The 15,000-nt window shown below is 48.2% G+C and overlaps 1 protein-coding gene across 1 annotated transcript in view; it reads left to right on the top strand.

The window, feature by feature from the left end:
- Positions 1-15,000, top strand: part of znf385a (zinc finger protein 385A) — a 40,069-nt gene that overhangs the window by 9,536 nt on the left and 15,533 nt on the right. Inside the window, 2 exon segments of the mRNA XM_048241284.1 lie at positions 6,307-6,417; positions 13,330-13,501. Of these exon segments, the coding sequence (XP_048097241.1) occupies positions 6,307-6,417; positions 13,330-13,501 (283 nt within the window).

The raw sequence follows: 15,000 nt of genomic DNA, 5'->3' as shown, positions 1-15,000 counted from the left end.
GAAAGTGTGAAAAAAAAAAGATTTCTATCTGAAAAACGCGGGTCAGTCAGGGCACACACACAGACCCTCTAATTAGCCCATCCACGCCTGTCATGGTCGGAATTAATCCCATTTAGATGAAGCCGCGCGTTGCCGCGGAGGTGATACCCAGTGGGCCTCTCCTGTGTTAATAAAGGGATAAATAATCTGTAGGGCCGCTCCTCGGGGGAGTCCGGCACATTCCTGGAGCCAGGCGCTGGGAGTGTCAGTGCAAGAGAGACAGACTGGAAGTTTCTTTCTTGCCCAGTAGATGGGGATGTTGCAGAGGCTCAGAGGACACACTGACCTCGTGCTCTGGGACAGTGCTGACAGCAGCACAACTGCAGCGCCGCTGCCTGGGGGTGAGCAAGGGGATGTGACATTTACGAGGGGCCTGGCGTCACAGGTACTGACAAATGCACTCTCACAGGGGAGTGGACATTGAGTGGACACGGAGCGAGTTGTCGGAAAACAGTAAGAGCCGAGCGCATGGCGATGTGGGCCACTCTGTGGCAGGCCAGTGTCCTTAATAGCCGAGGGAGCCCGACATAAAGACGTTAGCCCAGACAGTCACTGCTGAAAACGACCTGGCCGCCTTGTTAGTGTGCTTTACAGAAACCTCCCAAATGCCACACAGCTGCACTCCTGAGCGAGCACCGAGGCTGCAGAGCATTCAATTAGTTTATGGCTCGTAAACAATTTGTGGTTTCTTAGGGGGGGTCTGCTTGGCGGGGCCCTCTTGCCTTGCGGTGGAGGAGTGCAGAAGCCACAGGCGATCCTGTTTGGATCACGTCAGAACCCCACGCTGTTACAGTCACTGCACCGTATGACGGCCTCTCATGTGGGACCTGGAGGCAACGGAATTTGTAAACAGCTCAAGGGTTTGTTTCCTCTGTTCCCAGCTCTCTGAGACTGGAGACCCCGTCTCACGGGGAGGCACAGACAGGGGACCCATCCGAAGTAGTCGCCTCGGGTCAGGAGAGAGAGAGAGAGAGAGAGAGAAAGAGAGTAAACTCAGTTCTCGTGATTTGGAAGTGGAATGTGCGAGCTCTGCTTAAGCCATTGCCATTTTTTGGATCTAACCTGAGGGCTGCGTAATCCACAAATCTCTTTTTTTCTCCTTCTGTTGGATCTCAGAGGCAGGTATTACACAAGCCTGAAAGGAATGTCTTCTGTAGTAGTGCCACATAGCGTGGCGCATATCAGTTATGTGGGTTTACACTCTCAAGCCATGCCAAGTGTCCTACAATCAGCAGGAAGGTTTTTGTTTTTATTAATTTACAGTGATATGCAGAGAGGAGACATTTCAACAGTAAAACACTGGGCAGGCACTATTTAAATGATTCATAAGCTACTGCACGGTGGAATCCACTGGTGAGGGTTTGGGGATAGCAGGTGAGGTGCTGTCCATCAGGAAGAGTTTTGCCAGAAGGCTGATGGTCCGTAGATCTGTGGATCTCCATTCGGAAAGCACACCGTAGCTTTAATGTGACTTTAATGTGATTTGCCCTCTACCTGCTTGTCTCTGCCAATATACTCAGAGCCGGTGACGCGCCTGCATAATTTATGAGTGGCAGCTGGCGCTGGGGGTGAGCCGGCTACAGAAGGTGCCCGGTAGAGAGGGAGGGAGGGAGGGAGAGAGAGAGAGAGAGAGAAAGGGAGAGAGAAAGGAAGAAAGAGAGAGTCTGTGCTTAGGCAGCACAACAGAGGAATTTCCGTTGAAGGTGTCTAATCGGGCGGTTCAGGTGCAGACTTGTTGCCTGCTCACCTGCTGAATCCTTAAAAGAACCCACTCGGGGGAAAAAGGAGAGGAGAACAAATAAAAAAAAACACACAACCTGCGTGTGCTACCTTTCCAGTTGAACTCCCAAAAGTGCTCCTGTTTTTCCGAGGTTTCCACAGCGGTGTCCCAGACTGGAAGTTCACCGGTGAAGGCATGAGGCCATGGTAGTCTCTTACCTCTTCTCATCCTTCTGGGTTCATGAGAGACAGTTTTACTGATGCTCTGCTTCTACACTTCATAAATACATCAGAAGGGACTTTGATTTAATCCCAAAATGTTTTTACAAGTTCCCTTTTGATAGCCCTACTGACTTCATTCCACCACACACAGGCATTTTAGGAATGGGTGTAGCCTAGCTTGCCACTCATGTGCTCGTTTTTCTCTCTCTGTGTGTGTGTGTGTGTGTGTTTATGGTGTGTGAGTGAGTCCGTGGGAGGCAACAGGAGGGAAGGGGGAGCTGGCGGAGCCGAACAACATTAGATAGTGAGAGAGTAGCAAGAAGAAAGGGGTGGAGGAGAAGGAGGAGAGAGAGAGAGAGAAACAACAGAGTGGGGGTGTACATGACATATTCCCTGCATCTGGGCAAACTGAGTGAGTATTCATGTGACACAGCCGGCGTGTGTGAGAGAGAGGGAGAGAGAGAGAGAGGGAGAGGAAAAGAGAGGGATAGAAAGAGGAGAGAAGGGCGGGAGGGAGAGAGAGATAGAGAGAGGGGGAAAAGAAGGGTGAAATAACACTAGGGAGGAGAGAAAAGAAAGGAAGAAGTGAAGGAATAGCAGGGGAGAGCGGATGAGAGCCAGAAGCGAGGGCTGACTTTTCGGGGAGGTGTCAGCTTGCCAGAGGAGAGCCAGAGCTGACAGGAGGACAGCACAGACATTGGGAATGGCAGCAGCACTGTGGTCCAGAGCGCGTGGAGCCTAGGCACGCAGGACTCAACGACGACAAACAACAACAGGAGGAAGAGAGAATAAGAAAGGGATCAAGAGAGAAAGAGAGAGAAAGGAGAGAGCACAGATGAGATGCCTGCTCTGCTGACACACGTGGAGATGGAGTGAGCATGCGTACTCTAGCCTACCTTTCTCATAGGACCCAGGAGACACAAGAGTGCAAGTGTGTGTTTGTGTGTGTGTGAGACTGTGTGTGCAGGCACGTGTGTGTGTGTGTGCGCGTGTTTGTGTTGGACTGTCAGGCGTGGGAAGAATCAGGTGGCACACTGTGTGGGGTGTACGCAGGAAGATTCGCGGCGGATGAGAGACACCTCACATGCAAACACAGACACACATGCGCGTACACTCACCAGTGCGTACAAACTCACGGACACGCACTGAGACAGACTTTCTCTGAGGCGACGACCAATGCAGCTCCAAGCTCCAGGCTCTGGGGAGGATTCAAAGGTGAGTGCCCACCAGCAGTGCAACGAGGCGGGCAAGAACGAAGCGTCGAGTCTTTTATTTATACTTATGGGTGCTGTCGACTGGACAAGATTCAAAGGGAATTTTCCAGCTTCAAAGGATGTTTCATCTGGCGTGGCATGGTTATCTCTTGTACTGCCAGGCTTGTCTTTGTGTCTGTGTGTGTGTGTGTGTGTGTATGTGTGTGTATGTGTGTGTGTGTGTGTGTATGTGTGTATGTGTGTGTGTGTGTGTGTGTGTATGTGTGTGTGTGTGTGTGTGTGTGTGTGTGTGTGTGTGTGTGTGTGTGTGTGTGTGTGTGTGTGTGTGTGTGTGTGTGTGTGCATAGCAGGGCAGTATATATGACATTGCTTGCTCCTGCACTACCAGAGGAAAAGAAGTATAAACCATGCAGCAGTGAGGCCAGATTGAAGGGTCTGTGCTTTGCGGCTTTATGGGGGGTGTTTTTATTGTTGTTTTCCTGTTCTTATTCCCGGCAATGTTCTGTTTTGCTTCAGAGATCAGGCTATGTTGTCAGCTGAGGTGCCTCAGTTGGTGGTGGTTATATAGAGGTTTTGTTTGTTTGTGTGTGTGTGTGTCTGTGTGTGTGTGTGTGTGTGTGTGTGTGGGATGGAGTGCTTTTTTTTAGGTGAAGCTGAGTTTGTGAGGCTTGAGCTCTCAGCTCTTCTGAATTACAACAGAGCTTGGTTGAGTTAGGGGGAGGCGACAGTGTCTGTCAAACTGTTGAGCATGAGGCTGTTTCTCTCCCTCTTGATGGATGTCTGTGTGTGTGGAGGCGGCAATAGCGACAAGCTGAAGAAATGTGTTGTTTATAACCAGGGTAGTGCTACAGGACTGTACAGAAGTGTTGTGTGAACTAGACGTGTGTGTGTGTGTGGCTGTGCGTGTCTGTGAGTGTGTGTGTGTGTGTGTGTGTGTGTGTGTGTGTGTGTGTGTGTGTGTTTGGGATCATTGGTTCACTTTACAATATTGCCTGCAACTCTTGGATTCACTATTACGAATTCAATGAATGTACAGTATGATTGTGTTACTGTAGCTCTGGCTTGTTGTGTGTTTTTGGAAATTCTATCGTCACATTTGAATGTTTTTTGGACTGTTCATCTGAAGAGGACAGTGTGTTGCAGAGAGAACGGAAGGTCATCCAGTGCTGAAATGCGAGGGCTATTTTTGCTCTCTTTGACAAGGTGTAGCAGAGCCAACAGTTACAATACAGGCTCAATGCAGCCAGGAGTTCAGTGGGCTTCTAGAACTTCATTTTACGGCCTGTTTAATCAGTTGTTTGTTGTAGACACCCTACACATGAGCCCACCATTAAGAAATAAAATCCACCCTACTTGCCAAGTCTGTGTTTATAAACAATGTGTTTCTGCTGAGGAGAAGTGTGAATGTATCAGCGTGCTGCCTGGCTTGTTTATCTAACGAACAGCCTCGGTTAATCCCCCAGAGGCTCACAAGAGAGAGGACAACAAGAGGCCATGATTGTGTGTTTGTTCCACTTCTCTCTCCACGTCTGTGGGGGGACGTCGCAGATGAGTGGAACCCTGATGAAGGGAGAGAGGGGAGAGAGAGAGAGAGAGAGAGAGAGAGAGAGAGAGATGACTGGTGGAGAAGGGCCAGAAGAGATAAGAAGGAGAAATATCAGGATGTCCGGCCCTAGGCCGTGCTAAGCGCTATCCCGCAGATGGTGCCTGCCTGTGCTGTCACCCTGCTCTCTGTCTCAAGCATTCTCATCTATTTGCTTTTTGTAAGGGGGGGGTTGCCTAGCTACAAGGCCGGTGCTGATTTTGAAAGTGCTTTTGTTTGACTCAGAGAATATTCATTTCAGCCGCTCCCCTCTGTCTCGGCCAAGTCGAGCTGTTTTTGCAGACTGTTGTCAGACCAATTGTTCTTAGATGGTGGATTCAGAGGCATACCTCCCATCCCACTGTTTTTTTTGGAGGCCTGTTAGACTATGAGAAAGTATGAGATTGTCTGTGTAAGCAGAGCTGTGGCTTAGAAAGTTAACTGGAATGCAAAGTGCCTTGTTTACTGTTTCCAGAGTGTTAAAGTGTGAAGATCCTCAGACTGTGAAAAACATTGCTGTTCGAAGGCTGTTAGTGTAGTATTTTTTTTTCTCCAAGAAAACAAATGTCACCTTGTAAACGTAAAAGACAGTTAAGTAAACAAATCCTCTTGTTAACTGTCAATCAATACTCTGTTGCCGCGAGCCACTAGGCCATTAATTTGAATGGAAAGCCTCCACTGAGACGGATTGCCAAGCAGTGCTTATGCCAATTAATTGTCATCACAAAGCAAATTGAATCTCACACTAGAATAAAGGATGCAGACCCTTCATCAGGTTGGGTTCCCCGTGGTCTTTGTGTCTGGAGCGCACCCTAAGCAGGGGCTTAGTTGCTGGCGCTAAATTCCAGTGCTAAAGCTAGCCAGTTAAATTTACTCTGAAAGTCTGGCCCCTCTCTCTAAACACACACACACACACGCACACACAAACATACACTTGCCCACTCTTGATGATGGACACCCCAGCTGAAACAATTAGAACTGTAGAGTCACGGTTTGCCTCTCCAGCCCATTGTTTTACATCTGACAAAAGAGTTAGCATTAGCACGCTATTCCTAGCCCTTATAGGAAACAACTGCCAGATGGCTCAGGGCTGTTGCTTGTCAAAATGATCTGTGAACTGTCTGCACCTCCAGAGTGGCCCCTCGCTAAGGCACCTAGGGTTAGTGCTCGTTTTTGCCTAGTTAAGGGGACGGATGCTCGAGTAATGGTCCTAAGTGCCACCTCACTTAGGTGTCTTTGTCCGCGCCTCTCTGTTGGACTTTCGGGTGAAGGAGAGAGGCAGAGGGCTGCCTGCACAGGTGCCCTGACCCCTCTCTCGCTCATTCTGCCTCCCTGCTGTGTCAGGCTGATCACACTCACAGTGGTCCATCATCATGATTAATGGCCTTGTCTATATTACAGACGCTCCGCCAACTCAGTAGAGTCACATTTCTCATCTCCTCTACTTTCTCCTCTCTCTCTCTTTCTTCTCACACCCTCTCTCACTCTCTCTCTCTGTCCCTATCTCATGTCTATTTGTCCAAATCTCAGATGGACCCTGTGCAGAAGGCAGTGATTAACCACACCTTTGGAGTTCCATTGGTCAAGACCAAGCGGCCCATAATCTCCTGCAACGTCTGCCAGATTCGCTTTAACTCTGAGGTAAGTTTATGAGTTTCATAATTATGGGTGGCTGTGTGTATGGGTGTGTTTGTGTGTGTGTGTGTGTGTGTGTGTGTGTGTGTGTGTGTGTGTGTGTGTGTGTGTGTGTGTGTGTGTGTGTACACTTTGTTGCATCCTTCCTGCAGTGTTGGATGTATATGTTTTGTGAACCCTACATGCTCTTTCACTATGGATGAAGCTACTTAGTGGTTTGCAGCTGGCGCCTGGATGTCTCTCTTTAAAAGTAGTTTTAGTGTACGTGGTGTTGAACCCTCTCACACTCTCATGTCTCCAACATTATGGCTTTGTATGTGCTGTGCATTGTTTGTTTGTTTTCAAAGCTGGAAGGACATTTACATACTTCACACAACATTCAGCCCCCAGAATAAAAGCCAACCACTGGAGCCGTGATTGCACAGTAGCGGAAGGTTCTTTTGTTGTGCTGGAAGCTGACAGCGTGAAATGGGATATTTTATTCTCTCTGGGATTTCAAAGAACCTTTTTCTTCTACCCCCATCAACACTAAAAGTTGATTAAGATCTGGGGCGGGGGTATGGAAAATAATTTCAGTTTGGCTCGCTGGCGAATTTAAAACCCTCTGGCTGCATAAATAAAATCCAGCAATGCGGCTCCCTGCCTGGCACACTGTATTTGGACGCCTGAAATAGAATAATTGAGTGTTTTTTTTTTTTTACAGCTGTTTACTTTCTCTAATCTCTCCTAATCTGTGAACAGTCGACTTTTAGGTCTCATTTGGGCCTTGAAGGCGATTTTATATTTTAAATTTCAAAAAGTGTGCAACGGATAGCGTGTGAGTAGGGAAAACAACACAAAAGAAAGGCTGTGAAGAGAGGCTGGGAGGCTGGGCCTGGAATCCTGCTCTGGTGGCAGCTGTGGCCTCTTGTGGACTTGTGGGTCAGCTGTGTGACAGAAGGAAGGCCTCTCCCTCCCCAGAGGCTCTCGCTGGGCCTGGGAGCCGCCCCGCCGCCCCAGCGGCTATTTTTACCGGCCCCAGGGCTGTAATCACGGCCGGGCCATGCGGTCTCCTCAGACGGCAATGCTGTAATCTTACAGGTCGATTAAAAATACAGGCCTCTGCGAGCCCTGGGCCACATATCCAGGGGTGTTGGGACCATACTGGTGCTGGTGGCAGTGGGGGTGTGGATGCAGGCCTGCTTTTTTATCCCGTGCCTCAGGCTTGTGATTTAGGAGCGGGGGATAGGCAGTTATTAACACTCATCTCAAAGATGGGTCACTAAATGTTATATCAGCTTTGAGGGGAGGTTGCTATATCGGGTGAGGGAGGGCTATTTTAAGCTGTTAATTTTTCTATATAATCTAAACAAATTTCAACAACAAATCCCATTTGATCCTTAGCCTTTGATATATTGCCTTAATGGGAGTTGGTATAAGTAGTGCTGTAACCCAAGATGTTTGTGAATCCTGTATGTTGCTGGACACGATATAGCAGGCTCTGCTGTCAGAAGAAGGCACTCTACTTATAGTTGGGTTTGTGACCCGCTAGTTAAACAAGTTTGACACATACTGCATGCATGCCTGTAAATATTGACGCATGCCAACCAATAAAACATTAAGTACCCTACCTCTAAGGGGACATCTAAGACCCAGGCAGCTGTCGAGGTCCGTAAAAGACATCCAAATGATTTCAACACCTTCAGTCACTTGCCTGCTTGCACACGCAGGCATGCTGCCGGGGCTGTTCTCAACAACTAAACTAACATGCAGACGTGGTGTCGTTAAGAAATCGCATACAAATACTCTCTAGCTTTTTCTCTTTCTCTCACTGTTCTCTTTCTCACACATAGCTAGACATACTCATGTAAACATGCAAGCACACACACTCACACACGTACATACACACAAACAAACACACCCACTTAAAATCCTGCAAGTGCACACTGCCTTGTTTGTGACTTGCTGGAGAGTGGTAGCCTAATCAGCTCTGTCAGCTTATTAGTTTGGCAGAAATTCTACATCATGGCATTCATTACGACCAGTCTGACAGGCTTTATGTATTCCACTCAGAAGATTTAATCCCTAAACTCGAAAATTAATCAATCATGCCGAGCACTATGACAACGCTTCTCTCCTTCCCTGCTCTTTTTCACTCTCTCCCTCCATCCATCTCTCTCTCTTTTCCTCTCCCCTTCTCTTTCCCTCCATTTGTACGTTGTGACGAGCAGAATACAGTACAATGTATCCCGACAAAGCCTTTCTCTCCCCATCCCTACAGCCTGTCACCCCCCTTCAGACACACACACACACACACACACACACAGTATTATGGATTCATATATTCCTAATCCTCCTTGTTGAGAAGCCAGCATATTTACTGTGGGAGCGGGCTGCAGATCGACTGCCACTGTTTATCAGGCGCTGCATTCATCACTGCAGCGGCTGGCTCCCGGAGACGCCTAAGCCCCCCAGCAGGGAAACGGCCTGCTTTTCCATCCGCCTCTGCCTGCCCTGCCCGGCCCGCTGCTCACCTGTCTGTCTGCCCGTCTGTCTGTCTGTCTGTCTGTCTGTCTGTGGGACTGGGTGTCTAGCTGCTCGTGTCTGCCTGTCTGCCCTGTCGGATTCCTTGTGTGTGTGTGTGTGTGTGTGTGTGTGTGTGTGTGTGTGTGTGTGTGTGTGTGTGTGTGTGTGTGTGTGTGTGTGTGTGTGTGTGTGTGGCTGGCTGGCTGGTCGGCTGACTGACTGTGCCTGTGCCTGTGTCCCTCCGTGTTTCCTGCGGCTCCGTACAGGAGTAACCTTGCCGTGCTGCAGCAGAAGTGATGTCACTGCGCTGTGCCACGGAGCTGCCGCTGCGGCACGAGCAGCCTGAGTGTGTGTGTGTGTGTGTGTGTGTGTGAGCGAGCGTGTGTGTATGTGTAAGTGAGTGTGCGTATGTGTATGTGTAAGTGAGTGTGCGTATGTGTATTTGTGAGTGAGTGTGCGTATGTGCATGTGTGAGTGAGTGTGCGTATGTGTATTTGTGAGTGAGTGTGTTTGCCCCCCCCCCCCTGCAACTCTGACTTCTAGGGGTGACATCCAGAGCGTTTTTAAAGGGTTTTTTTACGCTAATGTGCTAGGCTAACCTTTCTCCCTCCCTCCTTCACACCGCTGTTCATTGCTTTAGTGACGGGCTATGGAAACTGCATGTAACTGCTGTATTTTTGTCATTTTGTCCTTGGACATTGTCCTTTTTCCTCTGTGCTGTTTTCTCATTATTTCTTTCATATGGCCTCTGCGGTGAATGCAGCAACCTTACTGTCCCATTCCATAGTGCACATTCTAACGCTTCTAGAACATTCTCAGCCACATGACCTTGGCACTCATCCCTGTCTCAGTGAAGGTCACCAAAGAGCTCTCGTTCTGCCTATTTTGCAGTTTGGTTTGAGGCATATTTCCTCCCTCTTTGTGTCTTCTCTGCTGATCTGAGGAGCTTTAGGCTGGCAGCTTCTTAAGACCCCTGAGAGAGAAGGCATGGGGGGGGGGCATGTGAGAGGATTAAAGGAAGAAACAGTTATATATGGCACTGCCTCTATCATCACCAGCTAAAGGCGCAAGCTTCCTACACCAGCAGCCTGGAGCTGCCAGCTCAAGCACATCCATCAGCCTCCATCCAGTACCCAGCATCCAGTAAACGTTACCCCAGATCCCCCTCATCCTCCTGGGCCATCAACACCCAGACCCCTCCTCCCTTATCTTTCTTTCACTCTTCTGTCATCTGTCCAACCACATTTTCCACCTCTCTTGTCCCGTCTGTCTTTTCCTTGTTGTCTTTCACTCTCTCGCTTCCTCTGTCATGCTCTCTTTCTCCACACTATTTCTGTGCATCTTTCACTCGCCTCATTCACATTCACTATTCTCTGTCATCTTTCTCTCCCTCTCTCCAGCACCCCCCCTCCCTCCCTCCTCCCCCCCCCCTCTGGCGTAGCCACTAGATATCTCTGCAGCCCTCAGCTGTCACCAGCTCTCTGGCTCTCTCTTTCATGAGGGACGGACGATAATCCTGCCACTTAATAATCATCATCATACTCATGCAATAATTATTGGCCGCCATCCGAGCCCACTCTGTCTCTCTCTCTTTCAGCCGTATGCGCGCGCACACACACACACACACACACACACACACACAGGATAGACACACAGACGCACAGTCCCCCCCACACAGTCATATACACAGCCGCAGACACGCACACACACGTGCACCCCCCCCACACACACACACACATAGACACACTTATACACAAACACCCCCCCCCACACACACACACACACACACACAAACACACAAAAGCAACTCTGTATCCCTTTGCTGCAATTTTGTGTGTGTGTCGGTGTCTGTGTGAGTGTGTGTGTTGATGTGTGTGCTTGTGTGTATGTGTGTGTTTGTGTGTGTGTGTGTGTGTGTGTGTGTGTGTGTGTGTGTGTGTGTGTTTTGAGATGTTCACCGCTGCTAGCACTCTACTGCCATGCTGGCTCTTCTTCTCGATAATGAGGACGGTGACCACAGGCGACAGTCCCTACGTAGGTATTTCTAGAAATATCCACCCCATCCCCAGATTGCTGGGGTCAAGTCAAGACCCCCCACCCCTCCACTCCGGTGCTGAAAAGCTGCTCTGAAAACTTGATGGATGAAGTTACCAGGCCTTTATTGTTCAAGGATTAGCGATAACATATTTTTAATTTTTTTGTTAGTCCTTGTTCCTTTGTTTTTCATTTCAAACCGCAACCTTTCAGTCAACGCCTTTTGGAACTAAACTTAGGGCTACCCAGTAGCATAACCTTTCAGATGACAGATGCATGTTTTCAGACAATTAAGACGTGTGTAGCTGTAAGCAACTCTTTCACAGTGTGTTTGTCTTGGCCACTACTGGTCTGGCAGCTAGAGGTTGGCATGTTTGTATAGTAAGGGCAGCTGTCGGACTCATGAGCCTGTATATAGCATATAGCGGGAGTGTGCAGGAAGCGGCGAGGCTTCAGGAGAGAGGAAGGGCTTTAGGTGGAGTGGCGCAGATGACATGGCATTCCGCTGGACTGAGTTCAGCTCCATCAGTTGGTCCTTCAGCAGCACCCAATAATGCCTCTCCTGATGGATGAGCTCAGTGAGTGTGCGTGTGTGTATGTGTGTGTGTGTGTGTGTGTGTGTGCTTACTCCCTGGGGCCCCATGCGTGGTGGTTTGTTTGCTTCACTACCTGCCCTTCCGTCTGGGAGCTGGGGGCTCTCAAGGGGGATTGATGTAAAGAGACACGGGTACGCTGAGCACCCGCCAGCCCTGGTGCCTGCTGGCTCTGGTTTCCATGGCTCCTGATCTGGGGTCAGTGGCATTTGTCTCACCTGTCCTCTTACGGCTGCCTGTGTAAGCCGTCCGCCTGCCTGCCTGCCCATCAGCCGTCTGTATGGGCCCCGCTGGCCAGGCAGTGAGGGATATAAAGTATCAGGGGACTGGTTAACCAGGGCCCTTATTTGGACGGGTTCTCTGTCTTTGTTCAGCGTGAGGGTGTACTGTGTCACTGTGTCAGCACTAAAGCCCAACCAATAAATCGGTGTTCCGATATTAGCTATTTACCAATCTATCAATATCCGTGTTTATAACAGTAGATCATTTTATTAAATTAAATGAAGCAGAGCCAAATACTGATATACTGAATACTAAATTTCCAGTATTGTCTTACCAGTTTAACATTATGTCCAACAGTAAAATAATGTTAGCATTGGTTGAGTGGTGCAGGCTAATTTGATTGTTGGTGTATTTGTGAAACATAAATGCGGTTATACAGAGTAACTTAAAAACAGCACTATAATTTTCCCATTTGAATAATTTTCATTCCATACATTTTCTGATCATAGCCTACATTACTGACAGTAACCTAGTTAAGGTGGTTAGCCACAACGATAGCGTTAGCTAATGCCATTGTTTGTCTTGGGTGACCATTCGTCCAAATTTCAAGCCCCCTGTCCGGACCTAGGTAGAGTGTTTGACAAGGGCTCCACAGCAAACAATGCTTGTAAGTGGCAAAGATACAAGTAAAAAAATCTTTCTCTGCGGTCGCACAGAAGGGGCTTAGGAAGCGACATGCACTGCATTCGCTGCTAGGTTGCGCTGTGTTGAGCGAATGGCCCAAAGATTTGTGTTGTTCTTTCTGCTGATTTTGGCCAACAATCTTTTCAGAGTCTGGTTGGTGGTCACTGTATTTCCGCTACTTTATAGTACACATTATAGCTTCCACTTCCCCTTTTAAACACAAATTGTGTGTTTATGTGTAAACCTCACTCCTGATCCAGGTCACGCAACGCAGGGAATGTGTTCAAGCACTGTTCAATGCTGTGTAATGCTGTTAAATGGTGTGTAAAAAACACAACAAATACTATCATAAAATATAAAGTACATACCTTGGAAGTTATCGTGCCAATAGTGTTTATCACAGATAACAACAAAGACCTGATTCTATTATTCATAATTATTTCATAAATTATTGTATTAGAGCATTTCATTTGAATACCAGATAGTTAAGCCTATTTAAACACAATGTCACACCTTGATTGATCAGAACTTTTCAATATGCTAAATATTACAATACATTTTTACATTGTGTTTATTAAAAATGAATATTGGCTGATTTATCGTTTATCGTTTTTAAAATCCTTAAGTATCGAAATCGGTATTGGTCTTTAAAATCCCATATCGGTCGGGCTCTAATGAGGACTAAGTGTGTGCATTGGGGAGGTACAGTTGTGTGTGAGTTTCTTGTAGAAGTGTTTTTGTGACGGTGTTTTCCTACTAGTTGTCTCAGCTCAGGTAACTCAGCTGTTTGGTTTTTTGGTATAATATATTTCTAAACGCTGTATCTCTTTTTTTCTGTCATTCTCTCTCTTTCTCTCTTTCTTCCATCCTGTTTCCGTAGAGTCAAGCAGAAGCTCACTACAAGGGGAACCGCCATGCCAGACGGGTCAAAGGCATTGAGACCTCCAAGAGTCGCCCACAGGAGAACGATAAGCCTCCCCCTGGGCCCACCTCCTCCCCATCACCTCCAGGCCCAGCGGCCTCCTCGCCAGAGTCTGACCCCGGCAAAGCAGGTGAGAGACACGCACAGGCCACACAGAGTCCTATCCCAACTCTGGAACCCCACAGTCCTTCACCATGTGGGACCAGAGTCTCCCCTTTGTCCAGACAGACATCTGAACTGAAACTTAAACCCATGGTGCTCTCATTTATCGCGTTGTGTAGAAACGAAGGCCTTCTCAAGCAGAATGCACAGAGTGTATCAAAACAAGCCGAGAGGCGACACAAGCTGTTGCCTGCGGTTCCGAAGCGATGAGCTCAGTAATGTAAGCACTAGCAGCACCAGATCATTTATCAGGCGCGGCGCCTTGAGACTGTGTGGTCTGACCTTGAACTCGTCCCAGGCATTGCAAGCTCACATTCCAGTCCGTAAGGGCTCTCCGAAGTGTGGGTCGGGACAGGTCAGTCGCACTCAGCACCAAATTAGCCTCGGAGTGACAAAGGCAGAGAAGAAGTAAATATGGCCACCAGACATGGGCTGAGGGTGTTTGTGTGTGTGTGTATGTGGGGGGGGTGGTACTGAGTTAACAACAGGGCTGAAACTGCTCTCGCTTGCTTGGCCTATCTTCATAAGGAGATGAGTGGACAGAGACCATCTTTTGAGACTGCACTGAAAATTCTTCAAAGGAGTCGGGGCTAATGCCTGGTAACTGGCTGCCCCATTTAGAGGCTGAGCTCAGTGTGTGTCTGTGTGTGTGTGCGGGGCAGTATGACCGGGGGTATGAGGGTGGTGGTGACTCAGTCTGTCTAAAACGTGCTCTGATAGAAATGTAGGCTTGTGTGATTGGGTATTAGGGGGGCATTTGTCGCGGCATCAAAATAAACTTTGAGGATTTTGGTTCGTTTGGTAAGGTAGGGACTGTTGAAGGGTGTGTATGTGTGTGTGTATGTGTATGTGTGTGTCTGTGGGTGGGTGGTGGGTGTGTGTTAAAGAGTGAGAGAGAGAGAGAGAGAGAGAGAGAGAGAGAGAGAGAGAGAGAGGGAGAGAAGAATGTGTGCATGGAAAAGAGATGACAGAATTTGGACGAAAGAAAATTAGCTGGACAGGGGAGGCCAGCACACAGCATGGAAACGTTACAGTGGATCTGTGTGTGATGGAGAATAATAAAGTGTTGGCAGATGATCTTGGCAACGGGGAGGGAAGAGGATAGAGAGAGAGAGAGAGAAAGAGAGAGAGATGTTATGGGGGCTTGATGACTTTCTGTGACTCATTCAGGACATTAAAGGTCGAAGAGCTTGACTTCTGCCCTTGTTTCTTTCCAACTCTCTCTTTTCCTCCCCCTCTCTCTCTCTCTTTCTAACTGTCTTCTTTACTATTTATTTTCCATTCTCTCACTGAATATTCCTTGGATTCAGCCTTCAGACTCCATAAACATCAAAAAGTGTTTGAACGTCCTTTTCATTGACACTGTGCACTACAAACACTGACCGCCCTTGTCCCTGATAGCCCCTACCAAACACGTTACTCTCAACCTACTGACCCCCCTCCACCCCCCTCCATTAGCCCAGCCTT

Source organism: Alosa alosa, chromosome 4, assembly GCF_017589495.1.
Source record: "Alosa alosa isolate M-15738 ecotype Scorff River chromosome 4, AALO_Geno_1.1, whole genome shotgun sequence".
Lineage (NCBI taxonomy): Eukaryota > Metazoa > Chordata > Actinopteri > Clupeiformes > Clupeidae > Alosa > Alosa alosa.
The sequence above is the reverse complement of the archived record's forward strand: the minus strand, read 5'-3'. Positions and strand labels throughout refer to the sequence as shown.